At 43.9% G+C, this 27,194-nt stretch overlaps 1 protein-coding gene across 2 annotated transcripts in view; it reads left to right on the forward strand.

The window, feature by feature from the left end:
• Positions 1-13,360: 13,360 nt before the first annotated feature.
• The window catches only part of slc38a3a (solute carrier family 38 member 3a), a 31,753-nt gene continuing 17,919 nt past the window's right edge, over positions 13,361-27,194 (forward strand). Inside the window, exons 1-3 of one of the 2 annotated variants that reach the window (XM_079483850.1) lie at positions 13,361-13,526; positions 25,945-26,144; positions 26,963-26,995. In XM_079483850.1, coding sequence (XP_079339976.1) covers positions 26,041-26,144; positions 26,963-26,995 — 137 coding nt within the window. In that variant the 5' untranslated portion in view covers positions 13,361-13,526; positions 25,945-26,040. The remainder of the gene's footprint in view (positions 13,527-25,944; positions 26,145-26,962; positions 26,996-27,194) is intronic. The other variant, XM_079483851.1, reaches the window with a different exon arrangement.

Genomic DNA, 27,194 nt, shown 5'->3' on the forward strand with positions numbered 1-27,194 from the left:
ACTTTACTTTTTCCACTTCTGCTAAAATGTTTTATTGTTCTTAGAAGCCTGGATTGAAGAATGGATTGAAACTTTTTATATGTTTGAAGAAACAGTGAATTAAAAGAAATGACTTGGTCCTAATGTAGCCTTTCATTTCACAAATACTGTTTTGGTTGTTAAAACAATGAGATTTGCACCAACTGATGACATTGACTATTTGTCTTGTCAGTACTTGTTAAGGACTCTGAGGTTAGTACTGCTCTCATTTTCCCACAGATTTGACTCCTGCAAATTCTTGTTTCTTCCACTCATGTGATGCTGAAAAAGACTTGTTTGTTGCTTTGGTGCCCTTCTCATTGAGTGTAACTTTGGATCTTTGAATTCATTTCACATTTGAGGTCTTTGAGGCTGTACAGTAAGCCCACATATGGTATTAAGACACTAATGACACATTTGGTTTTATATGAAATCAATCAATGGCATTTAATAACAATCAAACCATTTGTAATTGAAAAAATGATCTTTACCATTTGAGCCAATAATATATACCTGTATTAATTAAATAAAAATTGACGTTTTTTTTAAATATGTTAGCCTTACCCATAAACTAGTGTGCCAAAACATTGATGAAAATTCATGATGTATAAGCATTTAAAAATATATCACTTGCGCCAATACTGATTTAATACACTATTCTTATTATGACTTCATTATTTTTGATGAAATATGTGTGCTTGTGCTAATAATCTGAAATAAATGCAACTCGGTATGATATTTTGTTATCTGAATTGATGACTTCTTAAAGTTCTCAAATACATGGTGCTACTGTAGGTCAAATTATTCGCTTCTTATATTTGTTTATCTCGTGTAGGTAAAAAAAAACAATATTATGTGTGTGTTGCGCAGTTTTCTCTTCCTACAATCAACATATCCAAGTGTCTCCATTTTTACGTTCTTAATTTAATAGTAAAAATGTCCCGTAGTCTGGAAAGTTGAATTGTTTGAAATAAATTGTCTACAGTTGGTGGCACGGGTAAAATATCTCCACTGGTTTTCTTTTCTGGAACCTGAACTGTGTTACCTCACCCAACTGTATTTCTATTTCAAGCAGTGTCCACATCAGCAGGTTCATATACCTTTCCACAAACTGCTGCTACACTTCTGTTGTTTTGTACAATTTGAACCGTTCCAAGTTTAATTTGAGCATGTTTTCATGTCTAGTGTCTGTTTGTGTTTGTAGTCTGTCGTAAGCTTCTAATCTGGATTTGTTCAGGTCTGCATTTGAGCTTCACTTTCAATCGAATTCCATCGCACTTTCGGGGCCTCCTGGTGTCTCCCGGGGCCTCCGCGTCATGCCGGAGCCCTAATGGAGAAGCACCTGGCCTCCTTGCGGAATTCCGCACACGGGGTGGAACAATGTTAAGCGGTTCTTTGTTCCCAGTGGAGCATCCGAGCACCGCGGCGCGGGACCTGAGGGGGGAGCGCGGGGGTTCGAGTGGGTGGGAGGGGGGTTCTGCTCTCTGAACTTGCTCTGTGAAAACGATCTCTGACCTTTGATATCCAGAAAAGAACAACAAACATGACGTTTGTGGTATGACAGATGTCTAATGTTGATAAACCGTTCAAAGACTGATTGTGCTGCTGTACACAGTGTTAGGCAATATTTAGAAGTGCTGCACCTTCTTTTGTGCCATTTCTGGTACGGCAGATCTAAGAACTTTCGTAGTATTGTATGTCTCTGTTGTATAATAATAACCTCAAATAACCTCAAAATTTGCTCCTAAAATTCTTTAGCTGTTTTGTTTAATATCTATTTACACGAAAAGTGAATTAAATGGATAGTTTTCACCCCAAAATGAAAATCATTTATTAACCCTCATGACATTCAAAGCCTGTATATGACCCTTTTATTGTGGAACACAAAAGAAGATATTTTGAGAAATGTCTCTGTAGTTTTGTGTCTATACAATGGAAGTCAATGGGGGCCAATGTTGTTTGCTTACCAACATTCTTCAAAATATCTTCTTTTGTATTTTGCTTAAGAATGAAAGTCATACATGTTTGGAATGAGATGAGTAAATGATTGAAATGGTTTTATTTATGGATGAACTCTCCCTTTAAGTGGGCGTACCTTTAAAAATGACCTTCAGCATGACTTACAAAGTATCACAATAATAATTAAAAACCCATGTATTTAGTTTGTACCCTTTTAAAGCCTTTACAGTATATCTGGATGCCTGTCCGTTCTCTCCTCTTAATATCACGTTCAACCAAATTGCAACAACAAAGAACCAAAGTAGCGAATTGTGGCTTTATTTTAACAGGACAATAGAGAGATTTTGACAGGAAGGTATAGGGTGGATTTCAAAGCGGGATTCGAAACTGGGTCGCTGGTGGCAGAGTTGCTCCAAATGTTGGACTTGGATTTCTGCATAAGTTTAGGTCTCTGAAAGGTATTGGTCAGGATCATGGTGCAGTTGTTTTTATCATATACCTTCTAGCAGTGCATTGTAAAAAACGTTCAAATATTTATGAACACATGGCCAATTTAGAACACAATACGCCTGATTAATTTGAAGGCATGACGCCAACGGTCCCAATTAACATAAGCCTAGTGTTCCTACTGTCAGATGTGATCAGTGTTTTCACCACGGTTTGGCATTGAAACTTACTGTGCAACAAGCCATGTGACAAGTGCAGTTTTATTACTACAAAATGAAGGAATGGTCAACAAAAATTACAATATGGAGAAACCATATATTCCTAGCGTTTATGATCAAATCTTTTTTGGTTAAAACGTGCATTGGGTTTGTCGTTGTTTGTTTCAAAGCTGAGCAGAGATTATTCCAAATTTAAAGTCCTGTATTAAACATTTTATTCTGAGAAATCTTTCTCTCTCCAGAAGAATGTGAGCAGGATTTGTCCTCCATCAGGACTCCATCAGCCTGGGTTGTAAAGACTGACCTTGATTGAGTTTGATCACAACGCACTGTTTTAATGATCTGTGCTGGGTTCTCTTCATTAGGGGAGCAGGGTCAGGCTAGAGTCGTTACTATACACCCCCATTTTTACCTTGGGCAATAGAATGCCACATTTGATGGTTACATCACACAAAAACAGTCGGGCCGCTAGTTTACGGAAAGGGATTTACATGAGCAGTGGGCTGGATACGAGGCCTACTTGTGTCTAAAGTAATTATCTCACCCTGTTAGAAAGCAATGCCGGTTTCAATTTGAGCAGCCCTTTCAGACGGAAACAAATGCACAGAAATGTTCTTTTTCCTTTGCAGCAAAACAAAAAAAAGAGCTTGGTTTACTTTTAACCTTCATGACTTTAAATAAATTATTTTATCATTTACTCACCCTCATGACTTTACTTTTGTGTTCTGCAAAAAAAATCATATTTTTAAGAATTTCGGTATCCACATCGGCCCCCAATGACTTCCATTGTATGGACACAAAACCACAATCAATTTCTTGTTCCAAAGAAAGTCATACATGTTTTTCACACATCTCTTTTTAACAAGAACACCAATAAAAAAATCAATTTTAATCCTTTGTTTTCATCTCTGTTTAGGCTGATAATGAATTCGCATAGTTCCAAGAAGTAGTGAGGTTGTTGAGGTTATCAGTATTTGGTGTCATGCTGTACAGAGGTACACAGTGGCCCCTTTAACTTTACCCTAAAGGCAGTCCAAAGATCCTCACTGCTGTGCTACATACGTGACATGGACACAGCTGTACTGACGCACCTGTGACCAGTACAGCAGGGCACAGTTGTTGGGGATATGCCTTTGCCTTTAAGATCTAGCTCCCCGTAGACACATCACTGTTTGACATCTACACTCAATATTAAACCCGTCTTTGAAGTCATTGAATTGTTGAGGATTTAGCATTATTGTATACCCTTTCTATATGGCCACATGCCGGATATATAATTTGGTCTAACATGTCCTTTATGAATATGTTGGATGCATGCTGTTGTCCCTTGTCTCAGTCCCTATAGTAGGTCCATGTACCACATGTACACACATGACTTAAAATTCAATAAATACTTAAAATTGGTAAAATTTGTTAAACATTCTTACTTTGATTTTCTAAGGGATTAAAAAGCAAAAGAAGCTTAGTTGCGTGAATGAAAAGCACATCACAGTTCGGCCTCTTTTTTGTTTGGAAATAATACAAATGCATGTCGTGAAAGGTAATACAAACGTCTCGGTTACGTCTGTAACCTCGGTTCCCTGATGGAGGGAACGAGACGTTGTGAGAGACTGACTGGGGTTTGATCTTGAGAACCTACCTTCTCCGAGATAATTAATTAATAAAACGCCAATGGGCTTGGCGAATGGCACGCGCACGCCAGTCTCCGCCCCGTGCATACGGGTATAAAGGAAGATGGCGGCGGTCATTCACTCACCCTTTGTACTGAGGAACCTGAGAGGGCACTCCCGTTCACTGCAGTGATTCGGTGCAGCGTTGTGGCATGAAGTCACAACGTCTCGTTCCCTCCATCAGGGAACCGAGGTTACAGACGTAACCGAGACGTTCCCCTTCAGTCGGTCTCTCGACGTTGTGAGAGACTGACTGGGGATCAATCTTAAACGCCACAGCGCTTGCACCGATATCACAACCTCTAGCGGAGCGACCCTGACTGGGCTAGCGAGTCCCAGAGTGCTACCGCGAGACGTAATCTTCCAGTCATATAGTATTGGTCATACCGAGAAGCCTCTACTGACGGCCTCACGGACAGTGGCGTACGCCTCTAGTAGCGAGGAGCTGTCCGGAGCCGAACACTGGGGAAACACTGCTCTCCTCTTAGAAGAGTGTGCTACGGAGGCCACATCCTACCCGGAGGGGAGGTACATGTGGAGACATGACATGGTCTCCCCGGCGGGGAGAACAACATGCGGAACGGTGTTAGCCCGAATAGGGGGACAATCCAGGTGGGATTACCACCGGCGGGGAGGTCACAGATTCACCAATCGGGAAATCCTGAGTGAGGAATTCAACACACGGGACGACCCAAAGGGGAGTCACTACGTAAGGGGCACTAGTCCTAATACAGGGGTCTGCCTGAGCATGGATGACTCTACCTGTAAGGGACCTGGTTCTAACAGACGGCTCCGCCCAGTCTGTTACCAAGTGCAATGCTTAGTGATGGATGGAATGCCTATACTTCGCCCGAGAGGGGAAAGTAGGTAGGCTACAATAGCGCACTAGTCTCACCTGGTGAGGGGAGAAGGCGCTTTCGCAGGCGTACGCCCAAACCAGGAGCCCACCCTAAACGTTGGCGGCGTTTAAGGGATGTGCTGCAACTGGTTCCACGTGGAGATTGTAAAATCTCGTGAAGGTACTGGGCGTAGCCCAACCCGCAGTTCTACAATGTCTGCCAGAGAGGCGCCCTGTGCCAGTGCCCACGAGTGGAGTGGGCTCTCACTGCCAGCGGGCACGGCGATCCTGGGATTGGTACCCAGTGCGCCACTTCTGTTTGGAGACAGCCCCCCCCGGGTGCCGTCTCCCAGAACAGACAAAGAGCTGCTCAGAGCTTCTGAGGCTCTGTGTGCGGTCCAGACCGAGGCGCAGCGCGCGTACTGGACACAACACATAGAAAGGTTGGGTCTTCCTCTCCGGAGGGGAGCGCCTGCAGGTTCACCACCTGGTCCCGGAAGGGAGTAGTGGGAAGCTTGGGCTCGTTGTCGGGATAGGATCTCAGGACCACGTGAGAATTACCGATCCCGAGTTCCAGGCACCTTTGGGACACAGAGAATGCCTGTAGGTCCCCCACCCTCTTGATGGAGGTGAGCGCCACAAAGAGTGCATCTTTCATCCGACTGAGGAAGATTGGCAATACTTAGGGGCTCACCAGGGCCGTACCAAGGCCCTGTAGGACCCCATTAGGGTCCCAAGAGGGTACGGAGCGCGGCCAGGGTGGACACACCCTTCTCGCGCTCCTGAGGAACCTGGTGACCAGGTTGTGCTGACGGGGATACTTACCTGCGGGTCAGCACTGATCCGATCAGGCAACTCCGCGGGTTCTCCTCCCGGGGAGAACACCAGGACAATTGGCGCCACTTATAAGCGTATGACCGCCTAGAGGCGGGGCTCTAGCCTGTAAGACAGTCTCCCGGACCGCTAACGGGCAAGCCCTCGTCCCGTCCAGGGGCCAGGCATGGAGGTTCCAGAGGCCTGCGTTGGGGTGCCACAACGTGCCCTTCCCCTGCAACGGAAGGTCCTTCGTCAGGGGAATGGGCCAGGGGGGCTGTCGTCAGATCTACCAGATCCGAGAGCCAGGTCTGGTTGGGCCAGTATGGCACCACTCACCAGAACCTGATGCCCCTTTCTCTGACCTTGCACAGGACCTGTGCAAGGAGGCTCACTGGGGGGGAAGGCGTACTTCCGCTTGTCCCGCGGCCAGCTGTGTGCTAGGGCATCCGTGCCGAGGGGACCCTCGGTCTGGGAATACGATAGCGGGTAATGGGTGGAGTCCGGGGAGGCAACAGGTCCACCTGTGCCTGCCGAACCGCTTCCCACATGAGCCGGGCTGCACGGGGATGGAGTCGCCACTCTCCGTGGGGAGTACACTGTCGAGAGAGCGCATCGGCTGTCTGGTTCAGGTTGCCCAGAAGAAACGTGGCCCGCAGGGATTCACCTGCTGACTCCCAAGGAGGAGGCGTCGGGCGAGTTGTGATAACTGCGGTGACGTATGCCGCCTTGCGATTGATGTACGCTACGGCAGTCGTGCTGTCCAACCGGACTAGCACGTGTTTGTCCTGCACGAGGGGCTGGAGCCTCCTCAGTGCCAGAAGGACTGCCAACAACTCTAGGCAGTTGATATGCCCACGCAGTCGGGGACCTGTCCACCGACCCGATACTGCGTGCCCACTTGCACACCGCACCCCACCCTTGCAGGGAGGCGTCTGTCGTTCCCACGACACGCCTCGAAACCTGTCCGAGCGGGACCCCCGCTCGGAGAAAAGGTCAAGTCTGACCAGGGTAAGAGAGTGCGAAGGCACTGAGGCGTTACCGTAATCCGCCTGGTGCCGGCGTGCCACGCCGTCCAGGGAACCCGACTCTGTAGCCAGTGCTGAAGCGGCCGCATGTGCATCAACCCGAGAGGGATTACCCCCGTCGAGGACGGCATGTGCCCCAGGAGCCTCTGAAAATTCTTCAGCGGCGTCGAGGGATTCTGACTGATCAACCTCAGACAACGCAGCACTGACTGTGCACGCTCGTTGGTGAGACGTGCTGACATACGGACAGAGTCTAGTTCCATACCGAGGTAAGAGGTGCTCTGCGCGGGGGAGAGCTTGCTCTTCTCCTGGTTGACCCGGAGGCCTAGACGGTCTAGGTGCCGAAGCACAAGGTCCCTGTGCGTGCACAACACATCTCGCGAGTGTGCCAAGACAAGCCAGTCGTCAAGATAGTTTAGCACTCGCACGCCTTGCTCCCTGCCAGGAGCTAAGGCAGCCTCCACTAGCTTGGAAAAAACCGGTGGGGACAGGGCCAGACCGAATGGCAGGACCCTGTACTGATTCGCCCTTCCCTCGAACGCGAACCGTAGGAACGGCCGGTGTCAGGGGAGAATAGAGACGTGAAAGTACGCGTCCTTCAGGTCGATTGCCACGAACCAATCCTGGTGACGTACCGAGCCCAGGATGCGCCTCTGCGTCAGCACTCTGAACGGCAGCTTGTGCAGGTGCTTGTTCAGGTGCCGCAGATCCAAAAATGGGCCGCAGCCCCCCGCCCTTTTTTGGGCACGATGAAGTACTGGCTGTAAAACTCGGACGACATCTCGGTTATAGGGACGGGTTCGACCGCACCCTTCGCCAGAAGGGCGGCGACCTCCTGCCGAAGTACGGAAGCATTCTCTCCTCGCCCCGAGGTGTACAGAATGCCACGAAACTTGGGGGGGGCGCCTGGCGAATTGGATCGAGTAACCGAGACGGACCGTCCTCTCTATCCAGTGTGACGGGCTGGTGCGCTACCAAGCGCCCAAGAACCGTGACAACGGGACCAGAGGGACAATCTGCCTCACCGTGCCGGGGGAGGCTGGTTCGGTGGCTGACAGTACGGTCACCTCGCACAGGGGGGACCCCCAGGGAGGTTGACGGCTCTGTATGTTTACCTGCTTCAGGCGGCCCAACGCAATGTCCGGAGGAGATTGCGGTCGGCGGCCCGATCCATCCCATACACCGTCTGCACGAGTGTGTTGTGGAGGAAAACCCAGGGGAGATTTGTCTCTTTGAGAGTATGTGGGCGCCGGACCCTGAAAAGGGCCCAGACTCGATGGAACGCGGTAGGCAGCGTCCTTTTCCGATCCGGCATTGGAAAGGCCGGGATTCGGGCCCAGTAAAATCTCCCCCTGGTTCGTCCCGTCAGGGCCGCTTTAAAGAGCCTCTTGGCGGGCTGCTGACGGGGAACAGATGCCCTCCGCGGGGGTCCACCTCTGGTGGGTCGTCCTCTGGGAGGTTCCTTAACCGGAGGGCCGCCGCGGGAGGGCAGGGCTGCTGGGAACCAGACTGTGCCCGAGACCATGCCGACCTGTTGGCGGGCACGTTGCCGCGTGGCAGGATCATTTCGATCGCCTCAGTCTGCCAGACCGCGGAGAACTGCCGTCCCCCACGGTATCACCAAGCAGCCCTGCTTGCGAGATGGGCGCATCCAGAACCGACGTTCTGGGCGCCGCTCACCTGCGCAAGACTAAGCCACAGATGCCTCTCTTGGACCACCATTGTGGACATCGACCGACCCAGTGCACGTGCCGTGGCCTTCGTCGCTCGTAGCGCGAGGTCTGTGGCAGTACGTAGCTCTCATACGAGTTGGGTCGAACTTCCCGTCGTCCAAACCCTTCAGGACTTACCTGAAAAACCCGGAGGACCGCCATGGCGTGGAGAGCGGAGGCGGTTCGTCCAGCAGCACTGCAAGTCTTCGACGAGTGTCGAAGAGCTTACGTGCTCTGGACGGGAGTCTAGGTCGAGCCCCCCCCAGTGGCAGCTGTCTGCGGGCACAAGTGGCCCGCGACTGCACGCTCCACGCGGGGAACGTCAACATAGACTCTAGCCGCCCCACCAACCAGGGAAGTCACAGCCACAGAGCCCTCCGGCCTGAAACGCGCCAAAAGGAGCGCATTCCAGGACTTGGCGAGCTCGTCATGCACCTCCGGGAAAAATGGTAACGGAGCGGGGCGTGGCTTTTGACCACGCCCCCGAAACCGCGCATCTAGCCGCGAGCGTTCCGGCGAGGATGTTGTTACACCCTGCAACCCGATGCACGCGGCTGCCCGGGAAAGCATGGCCGACATCTTAGCCCGAGTCTCCTCCGGAGCTCTCTTCTCCGATGCCAGCAGGCAGCTGTCCGACGCAGCGACAGAGATAGCGTCATCATCCGTGTGCGAAGTCTTACCACTATGAGACGGCCGTCTGCCGCTCGTAGGGGACGAACCAGGTGAGCGTGAAGAGGTATAGATGGTCCGCGAGCGTGAAGCTGACGGAGCGACATCTATCGCGTCCCTAAATCACCCCCGCCGCTCGCCAAAGCGGTCAACCTCGCCGAAACGGCAGCTGAACACGCCTGGGAAACAGACGGGGTGGTGGCAGCGCTCGAAAGAACGTAGCCAACCGTGACCGCAACACCCTGATTGCTATGTCCGTACACACGGGACATTGCATCAGTGAAAACCTGCCTCAGCATGCTTGAGCCCCAAGCAAGTGACACAGGAATCATGGCCGTCAGACTCCGGGATGAGTCTGTCGCACCCAAGGATACAGCTACGAAACATGCTCGTAGCCGGAGGGACTTACCTCTTAAGGTCTGTAGCCTTCTGCCGAAACGCCCAGGGGAAGTCCACCGAAAGGAGAAGTCCGCTGCTCCGCGTCATAAATCCAGCAGGTTTTTCTCGAAGTCGAGTATCGCGTGTAGCATCAGCAAACACACAGGTTCCGAAGAACAAAGGATGAGTGAATGACCGCCGCCATCTTCCTTTATACCCGTATGCACGGGGCGGAGACTGGCGTGCGCGTGCCATTCGCCAAGCCCATTGGCGTTTTATTAATTAATTATCTCGGAGAAGGTAGGTTCTCAAGATCAAACCCCAGTCAGTCTCTCACAACGTCGAGAGACCGACTGAAGGGGAACATTGTTATTATAATACCATTATTTTACAGACAATATGAATAAATCTGTCACGTGTTACTCACATTAGAATGCAGGGAGATGTTGGAATGCGACGTGATTAGCCTATATCAAAAGGATGTTTTAACGTCACAAAATCATGAATGCAAATATTTGTACACACCTAAATAATGTAATGTCATTAAATGAATAATATATGATTCACAAAGGCGTGATATTACACTGAAACATTTGAGAGGATTTCTTTTCATTTCTTTTCTGAGGACGCCTATGGCAAGCCGAATTAGCTTAAATTGTCCCCAGCGTTACTCGTCCTACATTTAGTCATTTAGCAGACGCTTTTATCCAAAGTGACTTACAAACAGTTCAGGGAGCAATAAGCGATATGTCATACAGGAGCAATAATACAATAGGTTATTAGTTACTAGTTTCAACAAAAGCCAGACTACCACCTGTTGAGAGAAAGAGAGAGGGTTTTTTTGTCTGTCAAGTATTCTCAGAAGAGATGGGTTTTAAGTGTTGTGAGAGACATGGTTGACCAGACTGGGAAGTAGTTGTGAAGGAGAATGAGCGGGAAAGTGATTTACTGCCATTATGAGAAGGTAAAACAAGGCGCCGCTCGTTTGCTGAACGCAGGGTTCTTGATGGGGTGAAGGAGGGAGTATGTCGTTGCAGATCCAGTGGTAGTCCTGTAGGCAAGCATCAATCTGATACGGGCTTCAACCGGTAGCCAGTGGAGGGAGATGAAAAGGGGTGTCACGTGAGCTCTTTTGGGTTGTTGGAAGACGTGGGCTGCTGCGTTTTGAACCAGTGAAGTGGTTTGATAGCCTTTGCAAAAAGACCAGCAAGGAGAGTACAGCAGTAGTCCAACCTTGAGATTACCGGGGTCTGGACAAGGAGTTGTGCCGCATTCTCAGTGAGATAGGGTCTGACCTTTCTAATGTTGAATAAGGCATATCGGCATGATCGTGCTGTCTTCGCAATGTGATTATTGAAGGACAGCTGTTCATGAAATATGACTCAGCGTGACTGGCTGTTTGAAATATGACTCAGCGTGACTGGCTGTTTTGGAAGGAGTGATTGTGGTATTGCCAAATTGGATGGTGAGATCGTGTTGCACCGTAGGGTGTGCCGGAAACATGAGTAGTATTGGCCAGGTTCGGCAGGAGGTGATGCTCTTACATCCAAGCTGAGATGTCTTCTAGGCAGGCTGTTATGCGAGCTGCTACCGTCGTGATTGCATTTTTACTAGTAAGAATTAAATTACCAACAATTAGGATTAGAGAGCTCTCGAATTCGATTTTTACTAGTATGAATTATAATTAGAGAGCTCTATAATTAAAATTGTTCTATAATTAAATTATTATTAGTCATCAGTGGCGGCGCCAGGGGGGATCTTGGGGGGTCTCAAGACCCTTCCAAAAAACACCTTGACCTCCCATTAGACCCCCCACCTCTTCCTGATTCAAAAATATTTTATATATATTAAAATATATATTTCCGGTATAAAAATTTAAAAATCGTTCTCTTCAAACTACGCAGAACAATAATAATTAATAATTTAATCGACATATAAAAAAATATAAACATCAGAATGCGACGCCGCATGAACGTTGCTGCCGCTGCGTCTTGCGTCATTGCGTCCAAGGCGCTGTCGCGAGACCGCAAGAGCTGCTACGCACTTTTCTTGAAGCTAAAAATGGATCGTTTTGTCATACCTAAAAAGGGGCGAAGGAGACAGGTGAGCAGATGGAAAGAAATGGCGCTTCATCGAGCGCTACAGCGGGCACGGATGGTGGGAATCCTGATTTAATCCAGGGCCCAGCCGAGAAACCAAGACAGCCTCAATTTAAATCATACCCGCGTCGTTCTTTTGGATTGTAAATATGTTTTCTGTCATGGGTGTGGCCAGCGCCGCCGCTACCACGCGCTGTGCGTAAGGCACCAAGTGCTGAGGCGGCACCAAAAATAGCATAATGAAAAACATTTTTTCAAATCTAATATTATTTCATTAGGCTATAGAAAAATGATTAGGCAGGCACATTTCAGCCATGTATATGTAAAAAAAACCCGGCCGAACAATCCCATATCACCACCACCCGCCCATGTACAGTCCGCGCGGCAGCGCCGGTTGATCGCGCGTGCGCCTGACGCAGTTTGACAGACGGTAGCCTAGGCAACTTATTTGGAAATGGCCCCGAAAAGATATTAGGAGTCAAGATCAGAGAAAAGAAAGAAGAAGAAACTGCGAGATGATGCCCGTGCATCACATGCAGGTATGTCCATGTTTAATTAACTTCAATTCGGGAAATGTGGATGTGCTGCTACTAATTCTGTTTACTGAAGAAAAGTGTGCACTTTCAAATGTGTAGTGTGTGTTGGCTATTCTACATATGTTTACAAAGTCAGCAAAGCTGTGAAGATTTTGCTTTCTCTATTTAGTGTTCCTAGGTTTTATACTGCGATGCTGCTATTGTGTTATTGGTATTGAGTTATATGTTTGGTAAAAAAAAGTTAAACTGGCAAATTTCAGGGTGGGGGGGGGGCATCATAATGGAATTATGCTTAGGGCACCAATATGGCTAGCAGCGGCACTGGGTGTGGATATGGCAATTAAAGTTCGAGCATATTGTTTGCAAACTACAATTGATTAATTAATTAAAAACAAAGTAGTTGATATGCTGTGTTGTTTTATTTGTTTATTAGCATGTCCACTGTATTTTCTGTTGGTTTTCATGAGACCCCCCTTTAAATGACCAGGACCCCCCCATTGTCCCCCCAATCAAAATTGTCTGGAGCCGCCACTGTAAGTCATACATGTATATCTCCATTGACTTCCATTCATTTTTAATTTAAGAGCTCTCTCATGAATTTCTTAGTAAGAATTTAATCCCAGATCTCTGTAAACTGAATTATTACTAGTATGTATGAAACTATAGAGCTCTTTAATTTAATTCTTACTAGTAAAAATGCAATTACGAGTAACGCTGGGGACCGTTTAAGATAATTGGGCTTGCCATAGACGCCTCTCCATCAACCCAGCACGCGAGCGTCCGTGATGTCGGTTCCGTTTAGCCACAGTCGGCCAATGGAATTCGAGCGGCGGGACGCGACGCGCTCGCTTGAATCGTTGCGTTGCGTCGCGTCCGACGAAGGTACCATGAAGCCATTTGATTGGTCACTGCTCGGTCTAGACAATCGTAGGCGGGGAAACCGAAGAGAGTCGTTACAGCCCACTTTAAAACCGTCTCACGGTGTCCGATTCAATGAGAATAACAACTGTAATGTATAGAGGACGATCCACGCATCTTCACTGGCAGGCTTTCTATCTGACATAAACTTCACAGAATACAGGGAGAGCATCATATGTAGGACGTTTCTCAATAATTCACCGTCTGACTGAAAATCTAGCCGGTAAGATATCGTTGCTTATTTCATTCATTCAAGATGCATTAAGTGTTACCGTTTTCCACATTTGAACTCAGTTGTCTGAAATTGAGTATTGGTCTTTCGACTATACGACCGCTTTAGTTTTAAACTATATGTCCTTGTGACTGAAGTCAGTTTGATTAAAATGAAAACAAATTCTTTAATTAAATCCCAAATGTTGCATTATAACAAGGTATGTATTCTGTTAATTTACATGTCAATAATTGTGAATGTCCGTGTTTAAATACTTTGTGTCGCTTAGTAACAGCAGAAATGTTCCTCGCGGTCCGTTAATGTTTCTGTCTCAAATTCTAGTGAGGTGCCTATCTAGACAGCGTTTGATGGTATCAGGGGGTCGTGCGGCATTTTAGGGCATGATAAGCGCGCGTGTGAGTGAATCGATGGATGGAAAATTTGTAGTCAGCTGAGCTGCGTGTGTGTGTGACGCGCACGGCCCCTGCAGGTATGATGCCAGCGACGCTGCCCGTGCCCATAATGCCCCAGATGCTAGCACACTTGTTTTTAAAACAAAGCCAATGTCAAATTATATTTACACACACGCGATTCGAGACCACATTATGGCTGTAAGTCGGCTGATGCATTCTGTAATGCTGTTTTTATATGATGTAAGTGTATTTAAATGTAGGAAAATTTTACCTAGATTTGATCAACTTACGGCTATTTTGTTTCCTAGTATGCATTCTTTTGAAAACCATATTACTTCAGAAAAAAGAGAGTGGAAATAACATAGAAAATATAACTAATCTGAACCCACAACTGACTGAGAAAACTGAGAGTTGAGATTTCATAGCAATCAAGCTGAAATGCCACCTGTGTCTGTCATCGGGGCTACCGAGATTTCTTTTTCAGCAAACTTGATGTTAAGGGTCACCACATAACAGCGCAAGAAACAGGTCACTTGTGTTTTAAGTGGTATGAAGGAATAGGAGTTATTTGTGTTCTGTGCACCTGTGCCTTTGTCTATCATCATGAGCTGCTGCAGAAGTGATCAAGGTGAAGCAGATAGGGATTAAAAGGGTTGTTGTCTTTGAGTATAGTGTGTTTACTCTTTAGAGCGTGTCTGCTGGTTGCGAGGGTAAATTAAGGCTCAAGAAGTGCTGTGTTAAAGCCTGTGATTATGTGATGGAGAGTAGAAGCGTGATTTCTCTCTCTCTTCCTTGATTTTGGTTTATCCAACCACAGGGGCTGACGGAAAGAGCGTATCGTCACACATTGATTTCAAAAGAATTGATTTCTCTCTAATCCTGTCATTTTGGATCCACCTTTTCTTAGAAGTGTCAGGCTTGTTCTCGTTCTCATAGCTGTCTAGAGCAGGGTTTTCAGCCTTGACAGATCTAGGGACCCCCAACAAAAGCCTCGACACTACTTACGAGACATACAATGCATTCAAGCTATACATTTTATAGAGTGTGTTCCCAAATTGAACACAACTTTTGGATTGCTAAATTAATGCTCTACCAGTTACATTAACATAACATTCATATAAAATATAGTGTTTATTATATAATTTAGAAAGTTAGATATTCAAAAATCGCATGAGACTTCTACATTTTTGTTGTGTATACTTTCAGTGACCCACAGGGGTCCATGGCCCTCGGTTGAAACCCTTGTCCCCTGGTTCAATTCTTGGTCTACAGTGGAGTAATATTACTGGTCTAAAAAGAAATTGGGAAATTCTGAATCTTTCTTATTTCTTGTACATCCTTCAAAGCACACCAAAAACCATTGGAAAGAGCCCTTTGGACATTAGGCAGCCTAATAAAGTTCAGAATTGTTTAAAAGGCAGCTCAACAGGAAATGCCTCATCGAGGGTTATTCATTGTTAAGGTATTGTTATTAGACATTCAGGGATTGCTGTTTCTTATATGATGCAAAATGATATTGTCCTGGAGTCAAAACCTATTAAAAGTGGTCCATGGGGGCATACGGTACTGGATTTGAACCATCCTATCTTTATTAAATGTCTAAGGTTGGACTATTTGTGATAACATTTCTATGCTGCATGCTTTTGGTATTTTACCTGCTTTTAAATGAAAAGCAAACCTTCATTACTATCAGTTTAAACTATATGAAAAGCTTATTCCACGTTGCAAACAGTTAGCAAAGTTAGCAAACTGATTGAAGTGCTTGATCTAGCTTCTGTTGAGGTTGACAGATCCGTCTTTGTAGGAGATGATAAGATTTGTATAAATTATTAAGAGATACTTCGTTTTTTTGTATAAAAGTGTGTCTCTGAAGCATTGCTCCTTTCAAATACACACAGAGCTATAGATTCATTCACAAGTTACATAACTTTGATTAATTACTAGTACAATTCATTTAGGAGCGCTGCTCCTGTAATTACTGAATAGAACAAGACAATAAAGCCAAAGAGAGCGAGAGAGAGATATTAATCACACAAAGTACAGCTGTTAACACTAGTCCTATTTAAACCACTATGAATACGTTCAGATGTGTATGCACTCAGTAGGGTGAGGGTCAATTGTGTGTCTGGAGTGGGTTGAAACCACAAGAGCGTAAGACTTATTTTGTGTGAAGTCCCACTTATGGATATTTACACTGTAGTTATATTCACACTTCTAGGAATGTGAGCCACTGTCGTGCATTAGTGACGTTTGGAACTGAATTGCTAATGGCAAAATATTTGAGATGTCTGGTGTATTTTGTGTTGCTTAAAATTGTTCAGTTCTGATTCATTGATTGCTTGCAATTGGCTAATTTCTTTAGGATTGAAATGTCGTGTCATCTCATGTTTGAGTTGCATGCGAGTCATTTGTCCATTTGTTCCAGGGAGGTTTGCTTGATGATTAGTTTCTTTACTTTTGTGTGGGTAGAATAGTGCTGTGATTGACTATTCGAGTAATTGATAAGCTTTTTTTGGCAGTCATGTGGCAAAGCCGTAGCCATATCATTGGCCGATTGACAGGGATGTTAACACATTCATATGATTGCGTGATAAAGATTCCACAGAAGAACTAGATCTTATTGAACCTAACTCAACTTAAATCAGCTGGTGTAATGACATTTTGCAGTATATAACATAAAAATGTCATTTGCGCAGTAATGGAAAATGTGTGTCAACACAACATTGAGTGTGTTGCATTACAATCACACATAAATGTTGCACTTTTTTTTTAACTTTAAACTGATTTGATAAATGAATTATCTATATGTGACAATTAAAATGACATTATTTAACCCAAGCTTTCTGCAAGTCAATGAAACATTGTCTCTCACTACCAATAGTTTTATTGTTGAAAAGGAAATGAATGCCTACTATGTCTGTTTGAAGAATTTTACTTTCATTTGGTGTCTCCTGGTGACATTGGCTGAGCTTTGGCTTCTGATTGGCCACTTGGGTTCATCGGAGGACTCGTCAGTATATAGATTTGCCATCTGGTCGTGGTGACATCCCCTCACGATGTTCTGCCATCACCCACGTGGCCCACGAGGTGACCCCTTTGTTTCGGGCACGCGAGACAGGCACAGATTGGCGTTTGATGGGCCGATACGGACCACTCTTATGCTTTTCTATTGTTGCGGTTGACATGCCAACATGTGGAGGCTTCCCTCATCTGCAGAGCGCCTGACTAACACAACACTGCCTCAGTGTTCTCCTCTACTCTCCCTTCACAATAACTTCCTAACAGTGATAATGACCCCTTTACACCGGAAACGGCAGATATGAGTGGAGAGTGCGCAAACAAAAATGGTCACCTTTAAACTAAAGGGATATATTTTTAAGTGTTCAAGATTTTAATTATGGGACATAAAAAAACCTGCTTTTTATTTTTATTAATTAACACTATTCTTAAAAAAAAAAAGAGAAACAGTATTTGGACTTTCTGGTTCTTAATGTAACCTGTCCGCTGATGATAAACGAAGCCTCGGGTGGTTAGTAGGTGAATGGTGAGTAAGCTTAATATAAAGTGGAACCGGAACGAACAACATGTTTGTTGGTAATCCAACAAACATCCAATAGAAACGAAAACGGGTAATCCAATGTGCACAATACATCCACGGAACAAGAAAAGACAAAGAGAAATACATCCATGGACACGTACACCAACATTACATTAATACTAGACCAAGAACAATGGGCAAGTAGAGTACATACAGTGTCCGGATGATAGGGTGCAGGTGTGAAAGTCAATGATCTCTGATGAGGGACAGGTGCAGGTAAAAACAAAGAGGGAGCGTGGCAAAAGGACAATCTGGGGCAAATACGGGGAAACACAGGCAAGGGACCGACGGAAGTGTCTCACTTAAAGGTAATCGCCTATAATTAATATTGATAAACACACATTGTTGCATTACGGCTAGCATAATATATTTTTATAGTGATTTATCACAGAATGCACAAACTACAACACAGACAAACAGCATCTAATCACTACTTTATGCGCCTTAATTTAATCGTGTTATGGAGTGTGGATTTATGTGACAGCTTTCCAGCAGATTGCGTTTTTTTCCCTACTCAGTTCTCACATTTACGCATTTATTTATGTATTTACTTCATTGTAAAGTACTTGTAAGTCTTAAGACTTTTAATCTGTCTCATGTCTTTGGATGAGACTTTTTCACACTAGATTTTCATCTAGAACATTTTAACATTAAAGTCCAACAGTAGTTCATTGTTCTTTCTTTTCGGCATTTACGCCTGCAGTATCTGTTAATGACTTGTGTATGAGAAGTGTGAAAAGAGCAGATTGGCTCAGAAGAGAAATAGCTACATTGTGTCTTTACATTTCTTCAACCCATCAAAATAAGTTAGAAATTTCATCTTATTTTATAAGGTACATTAACTCAAACACTTGCCAACATTTGAAATAGTAAGTAGAAATGATTAGGGAAGCCAAGTTGAAGGCAGCAAAAAAACCAAAAAAAACCATTTATACGATTAACTACAGTGTATCAGAATTAGTTTTTATTCTTTCTAAATCAGTCATTCTCCTGGGCCTGGACTGAAGGTTTATATGCAATATTTTGTGTGTTATTTCTTAAGTTCACACATTTTAAATGAACCTTTAATAATATATTTGAATTAAAGGAAGAGGCATCAGTTTTGTCCACTACGGTGTACAGTCTTTATTAAGTATAATAACACTCAGCAGTTTAAAAAATAAGTTCTCATTAGAAATATTAATTTTTGAATGAATTGTGTTTAATTTTGCCCTTCAATTTTGGTTTATATTCATAAAAATGCAGTATTTAAGTAATAATACAAATAACAGTCAATAGTCACTGTCATTGTGCAAATATGGCATCATTTACAGCATGCAGATGCTCTGGTTTACAGTGCCAGCTGCTTGTATGTGCATGCGTGTAAAACCCTTACTGCAGGTTTGTAATGACGTGTGTTTTAAATACCGTATTTTGTGCATATGATCTTAACTCTCCACTACCTGTGGTGATCTCAGTGTGGCAACCTGTGCAGCCCTGACAGGATGTGGAGCACACGCCTATAAATAAATCACATTTCAGTGAGTCACTCTCCACCAGCCTCTGGGGAAACAAACACAGAACAGTTTGGGTGGAGGGAGAAAAGAGCAGAAGAAAAAGGCCACATCCTCAGAATATATGATCTGTGGATCAATCCTCCTTGTCTAATGCCAGTGATGCTTCCTAACGCTACTACAAAATACTCTTCATCTGTCTGAGATGAGACAGAGAACCTGCATGGAATTTATTAAAACAAATTCTGCCATGCCGCGTGACATAGCACCACGTGAGCACATGCACTCTCATTGAAGAGCAACGAGTGTGACCTCAGCATCCCTATTGTTGTATTTCAACACAGTCTCACGAAATTCGTGGCATTGACACTAACAGTAATCTATCTATTTGTGTTTACTGACACGAATTTCCCTCTTTTTTTTGTGTCAGTCAGCACGACTTTAAATCTGATGTAATATAAAACAGGATATCTTTAAATATATAAAAATATATCAACACAATCTAATGGGAATTCATACCTATTTTACAAAGTGGCTCATTTGTGTGAATTTCTATTTCCTACGATCTCATTGGTATGTTTAGATTTTTTCCCTATGACGTTAGGTTTGGGGGCGGGGTTAGGTTAGATTTGTTTTGAATAAAGGTTATAAATATAAAAAAAATGTAAATACACACGCACTCTGTGTATTGAAAGTCGTGATGAGTGACACGAAAAGAAAATCCTGCTGAGCGAAATTACAAAAAGGTTGTGCTCAATGACAAGAAAAAAATTGGATATCGTGTCCATGAGCACGCATTAATAGATTCCAAATTTCGTGTCTATGCCACGAACTGCCGTGAGACTGGGTTCTGTATTTTGGCTGCTGGTCACCAGAATGGCATGCTAAATAACCAGCGAGCCTGCCTTGATCACTTAGCTGGGCCAGCAACAAAAATGCAATAACCAGGATAAACTAGCTTGTATTACTATGCATCTGTACCAGTATCCATATTGTTTTTTATGTATGTTTATGTTTTTTATGTCATTTGTCTGATATGATTAGAACAAAGATGATAGCTTGACAGTGTCATGATCCTGCCTCTCCTTGTCTTGGTTTTCGACTCTTGTGGCAGGTCCCATGTGTTTTGTGTGGAGAAAGAGCATTGTTTTGGTTTGTCACGCCATGCTCTCTCTCCGGTGTCGTGTCCTTTAGCCCCGCCCCCTTGTTTCCCTGTTAGCGGCCCATTAGTGTAAGTCTTGTCACCAGCCCTGGTCCATCTTTCCCTTAGTATTTCATTCCCCTCACCTGCCTCGTGCAATCCTCCTGTAAGCTTTCCTTTAGTGTTTCATTCATGTCACCTGCCGCCACTCTCCCTGTGTCATCAGTCCTTGTTAGTGTTTCCCTTTTTCAAGCCCCAGTTTCCCTCTGTCTCTTGTCGGTTCATTTTGCACATTTACTGATCCTAGTCTGTCTTTTGCTACCCTGCCTCGTTTTGGATTACCCTGTTTCCTGGACTCAAGTTTGTGGACTTAGTTTATTTATTATTCTTATTACCTCGTTTGTTTTGTCCCCCTTGTGGGAAGTTTTAGTTTTCATTTGTGTCTTGTTTTTGTTCATGTTTTCCCCATCGAGGGTCTTTGTTTTAATAAAATTTTATTTAGCAAACTGCTGCCTGCGCTTGGGTTCTGTCCATACCTCATGACAGACAGTTGACATCTAAATTGATGTGTTTGCACAGTAAATCGCTGTCATCCAGATGCACTCAGTAATCACTTAGTAAGAATTACAGGGTCCTCACATCCATCCAAGTGAAGGGATTCTAAAGCATTGATGTGAGGTAGAGATGAGGAGAAAGTCTACATAAGAGAACAAGTGATAACAAAGGACACTATTCTCTTTGACGTTTTTGCTCTAATATACAGTGACAAATATTCAGTTAGACATCCATATAGGGCCTATGATGTCTCGTGCTTCCCTCTTATTCACATCACGCTTAAACAATGTAAATCTCCAACGCCCTGCTGTATAGATCGTAAAATGTATTTTCAGCCTTGACGTATTTGCTTGCGTCTTGTGTGTGTATTTATTCCCCAAACAGCTGACGGTTGGATCCACACGCTTAAGCAATAACCTTGACAGAACGCCTGCTCTTTAAAGTGTGATGCTGGCGCTATACCTCTCCCTTGGTCACATGACTTGAGTGTGCTGTGCTATTTTTGACAGCGAATGGATATTCTGTATGTTCAGGCATGTGTATATCCATGGATTTGTTTTAATCCGCCCAACCCACAATACAATCTTTTTGTATGTGTTTGCATACGATGTGATAAGTAGAGTGTTTTACATTATTACCTGTTTTTCAGAAATGGAAATTCCTGTTTTGGAGTACAGTTGAATGTATTCAAAGAATAATTAGCTCACCCCCCATTATTTGTGCAGTTAACAGGAACAAAAAGGAGATAATGTTTTAAATTCATTTTATGAACACTAAACGTTGGTAAACATTAATACTGCTTGTAAGATTTAAATAGCTGGTAAGATCTGCCAAAAACAACAATATATAATTGCTTGTCATATATATATATATATATTAGTATGGTCTCCTCCAATTGATCGTATGGAATCTGATCATATGGATGATCGGATAGGCAAACAGATGCTTAGAGATGGTTACTTTTCAAAACTACTGCTTGTATTTTCCAGAGCATAAAGAAAATCATAGAGGTGTGGAAGAGCATGAGGGTGATTACATTATTTTATTATTGCATGTGGTCAAGGATGTTGTTCCTTTTCTAATACATAATGTGCTTAAACAAACTGCTTTCATTTACTTTGAAGTGAAATTCTAATGAATTTTTATATAAAATAAAAATAAAAAGATGCCATTCTCATACTCAAAAAAAGCTAGGTTGTTTCAACCATTGGTTGGGTCAAATGTCTACCTTTTTAGGTTCATTTAAAGCACTGGGTGGGTTTGTCTATATTTTACCCAACCAAAGGTTGAAGCAACCCAGGATTTTTGTTATCACAAGTTCCACAATGCATATAATACATCTTGTTTCATAAATGAGAATCTTTTTCTTGGAATATTGTGAATATGACAGAACACAGATAATCTGGGATTATAATCCAGATGGAGTGGACAGACGGTTGTTCACTGCTATCCAGCAGTTCCATATCCTTCATCGGTTAATTAAAGACCAGGAGCCTTTGACTGTGCAATTAGTCTGGATATTACAGTGCAGGTTTAATGAAGTGTAAAGCAAAGGTGTGTGTGTGTGTGTGCGAGCCAGGGACACACAGCTGGTATGACTGTGTAATCAGACAGCAGGGATCATTTAGCTTTGACTTCGGATAGCAGGATGCCAAACCACGTACACAACGCACGCACATCTGAAAGCCAACAGGCAAACATTCCACTGCTATGTAAACCTCTGGACCCAGTGACGTGCCAGTGAATGGTCTGCCCACGTCACTGTTGCATCAGCTGTCTATCTTGCCTTTTGAGCTTGTGAGAGTGCCACATTTTATTCTCTCTCTCCCTGTGCATCTCTTTATGCCCACAAGATCAATTCGGGTGACAAGTAAATAGGATTTCGCGTGTTTTGGATAAAGAGTTGATTTCACCCACTTACTATGCGTACGTGTTGGACTTTCACCCAATGCCCACATTTAGCAATGTTCCCAGGAGAGACTAATGTTCATCCATATTAAGCAATACTACTATTGCGTGTGCTTTGGAATTTGAACAAACTGCAGGTTTTAAACTCATACTCATCCTGTGCCGTTTATACTGCAGACATGAATGGTATCTCAAATTGTGTAGCCTGTTGAGATGTGCTGTGCTATTACTTTTTGAAGCAATGAATCAGAGATTTTGGTCTGGTGGATTAAAATAAAAATAATTTGGATATGATCAAATCCCCTAGATTTATACTTGACGAACTGCGTAGGACCACCCTGGCAACCATCAATGTGCTAGATACTCTTAATCTCTTCCTCTCTCTGTCTGTCTTCTCTTTCGTTCTACCTCTTGCTCTAATCTTGCTTCTCTCTCTTTCTTTCACACTCTTTGTGTTTTCCCAGAGGCTGGTGGTGAATCCGTGACAGAGAGGGATGATTCAGACTTAATAACAGTTATTTATGGAGACTTTAAACACATTCGTTGGCTGTTTTCTAATAAGTGCTTTTCGCTAAAACAATGAGCTAAATCAGATCCTGATGCATTACGTCGCAACGGTTGCGTTTCTTTATGCTCCGTGCATGTGACTGCTTGATGTCATGCAGAATAATGAGTACAGATCGAGCTTGCATGTTCTGGCCTCTTTTGAGGGACATTGTTACATTAAGAGTTGCTGTTATGGAAGTGGAAATGCGGCTTTAACCTCATCAATCTAGGCTCATACTGTGTGGAGTATTTAATCTGTGAAGAAACTTTTCATTATTCGAGAGACGTAAGCAATGACCCAATTGGCAGAAAACTGTGTTTTGTAGTCACTTCAGCTGCCAGACATGGGCGTAGAATGAAAACAATTTCTTTTTTTCCAACCCTGCCGAAAATCATCGCATCTTCTAGCTTTTCTGCTTCTGAATAGAGGGTATGCACGTGATGTCACTTTCCCACGTGAGCACGTCAAAACACACTCCCTTGAGTGGCAAAACACTCAGCAAAATGGCTGTTCACAATATCAGGAAACGCAATTTCACGCAACATATCAGTGTCCAAGGTAACTTGGTTCTTTCGAAAGTCATATGGATCAGCGTCAAAAAACTGCGTGTTTTAGTCCTGGTTTCTTTGTTTCTTCTATTGAACCTGCCTGTTCACGTGGGAAACTGACGTCAATGCAGACCCTCAATATGCGATAGCTGTGTTGGAGTTGACCTCACCGTCTCCGCCCAAAGCTTTGAACTCCACCATCCAATCACTTGTTACCGTTTCTTAGTTATGGGCAGACTAGAGCGAGCTGGATGAATGACAGGGGGGTTCGCCGTTGAGCATTTTGGCTATCGCATCCCTGGCACAAACCTCTGCCCCATCATAGGTCTGCTTCCTATTTCATGAGCCGTTCCTGAATTCAGGGGTTTACTGTTTTTTCAATTGGGGCCCCCAATGAATTACCTTTTCAGCCCTTCGAGTGCCCCGGCGAGTTTGAGCCGAGGAGGCCCCACTGGTATAATGATGCTTGGCACAATCACCCTTCTGTTCCTCCAGCTCTGTTCCCAGGAAACCACACAGAATGCACAATTGCGTACCATGCTTTGCTGCCCAACCGCATTGCTCTGGCCGTAGCTGAGCAGCAAGCTGAGTAACGTGGCAGATCGCTGGCTGGACAGGCCCGAACTGACAGTTCAGAGTTTATCTTCCCAGAGTTCACACCCATTCATTTTCTTCCCGATTATTAAATCACAAACGGTCGCATTTGGTCCAAAAGATAGGAAGAGAGCGGGGGACATAGGAGTGAGAGGAGAAAAAACTTAGTTGAAGGAGAGTACTTGAGGTTATGCCAGCCTAAAGCTCCAAGCATGAAGAGAGCATGAGCTTCTGCTAATTAAATGGAAAGGAATGGGCGAACGGTTTTAAAAAAGACAGATGAATGGACAAAGAGGGCCAGAACTGGTTCTGAGCTGGTCATGGCTGGATCTGTCGGCTTTCATGGCCTTCTTCAATGGGCCTTCTGGTTTGGAGTGTAGGTTCCCTCCCCTGCTTTTCCCTTTACTTCAGTTTATGCATTGTGGCTAATGTGATACTTGGGCACCAGCCTTTCAGACCAGGATTCAGGATACCAGGGGGCCAAGGGAGAGCCTGGAGACCCACAGCCTGTGCTTTCAGAGCTCCGAGCTCCAGCAGGTTCTTCATAAAAAGCCACGGGGAGCCGAGGACCAAAGAGGCAGGAAGAGACCACAAAACAGCTATAGAGTCATCAGGAGTTGTATAGTGAAATGTGAGACCTCGGTCGAGTCAGGAAAGTGACAACTTATTCACGGTTCAGGTTGAAAAAGGCTGCAGATTGTTGTTCGGCAAAGTTAATTTGTTAATGGAAACTGCAGAGTTGTTCAGAGGTTTTGATGGAGCCGGTTTGTAATGTAAGAAGGAGAAAAACAGAAAGAGGGGAAAAGAGAGACAAAGCCAGATAGGAACTTTAGATTTTTGGTTTTATTGTCTTTTACCACTAGACAAATCACACATGTCAGTGGGAGCTCCAAAACACTGCTATAAAAAAACATGTAGGACTCAACATTGTGATGTAATGTTTTTCTTACTTTTGTGTTCGCAACACTTTATTCTTTTTTAGAGTTAGCACATTCACACATGAAACAAGACTTTATATCAAGGATTTACTGAAATTAATTGTAAAACTGCTGTGTATGATATTTGCCGGAAGAAAAAGGTTGAAAAACGAGAGAGCTTGGTGATATCAGCCCAAAAATGAAAGTTTCAGAGCCTTTGTTTTCTTTTAATTATAGATTGCACAATTTGTTTTTCGTTAGCATCATGTATTAAAGGCTAAAAATATTCTATCATAATGCATTCAATACCTGCGTATGACTCTTTCTTCTGTGGAACACAAAAGAAGAAATTTTGAGAAATGTCAATGTGTCATACAGTGGAAATCAATGTGGGTCAATGTTGTTTGGTTACCAACGTTCTTCAAAATATCTTCTTTTGTGTTCTGCAGAAGAAAGTCATATAAGGTTGGAATGAAACGTTTTTTCATTTCTTGGTGAGGTATCTCTAAAGAAAGTTATAACAGAGTCCAGAGAATGTTATGTTGATTGCAAAGTGTCAGGGTCAGAGTTTCTGTTACAGGTCACAACTACAAAATATCACAGTCTTAATCTACTGCTATTTCGAGCCGTTACATAATACATAGCTTCACTGCTCTATTTTTACACGGCTAAACAGACCATATCCACCTCCATTAATATGTGTATTTTTCTTACAGAGCTCTAAGAAGAGAAGAGACGGCGCTTCCCCCACTGATCTTCCTCTCTCAGGCACACACACTTAAGGGGCCAAGAGACAGTCTCATTCTAAAATCATGGAGCCCGCCGAGATGAACACTGTCCCCAACGGGAAAGGACACGAAGCTGGCGAGGACACGACTTTTACTGCAATAAAAGCCCAATCTGAAGATGCGGCTCAGTAAGTGTGCACTCAAGGGTGCTGGATGTACTCATTGTGTAGTTAAGGATGGTTTGTTGTAGATCGTTTAATGTCTTTTCCATTGAAATGTTTAGTAACACATTTCACTTCAAGACAAGTCTAGACAGTAGCTGAAAAGGTGACAAACGGTGCCATTAAATGCACTTTAACGGTGCTGTAAATTGAAAGTGTCATTTGTGTGTCACTCAGCATTCGAGAAACTAATACTAAGTAACAGGTTTTCTATACACCCCCATCTTCTATTTGTCAAACAGAGAGCTAGTCCTACCCCAAACTCATGCCATTTGTTCAGTTTGCTTTGTATAGATGGTCAAACATACAGCGCAATGTTTCGATGGCGTCACAGAGGCACACCATGTACACTTTTAAAGGGCATTAACCTACGAACGGATTACTTATAAAAGCAAAAGTAGGTCTTTGTTATGTCAAACAAGATATGAACATTAGTTTGTATTTGTGGTATCTTTCAGCTAGCCTAAAAGATTCAAGTCCTCTCAATAAGGTGAAGCCTGTCTGTCATTACAGTTTTCAATGTCACAGCACAGTTCATACATTACTGGTCATACAGCACTGATGTTATGATCTTATTTTATATCCGTGTTCAATGTGTCGGGGGTTGTGTTGATGTCTTTGCACATATAAATGTGTGTCACCCTGCATGTAAAGGATTTGCCACCATCACCTTTAGCAAATGATGAATAAGGATACATGCACAAATGTGTTTATCTAAAGCTTTAGGTGTTCACTTAATTTCTTCCCGTTTTTTTGTGCTTTCGTGGATGCTGTGTACTTTGTAGGGAACTTGTACCAAATAGCACTGAAAATGCCAGGTATGTCTTGTTAAGAGAGGAATTATTAAATCTATACATCAAGTAATTTAATGTAAATCTAATGAGGACTGTAGCTGTCAGTTTTAAAAGCACCATTTAAGTGATCCATAAGACCTGTGCATTATATTCCAGTTCATACAACAGTCAAGTGGCACTGCATGTATTTTAATAGCCATTATGTACTCTTACATTTGTTATA

This window comes from Barbatula barbatula (genome assembly GCF_947034865.1).
Source record: "Barbatula barbatula genome assembly, chromosome: 20".
Taxonomy (NCBI): domain Eukaryota; kingdom Metazoa; phylum Chordata; class Actinopteri; order Cypriniformes; family Nemacheilidae; genus Barbatula; species Barbatula barbatula.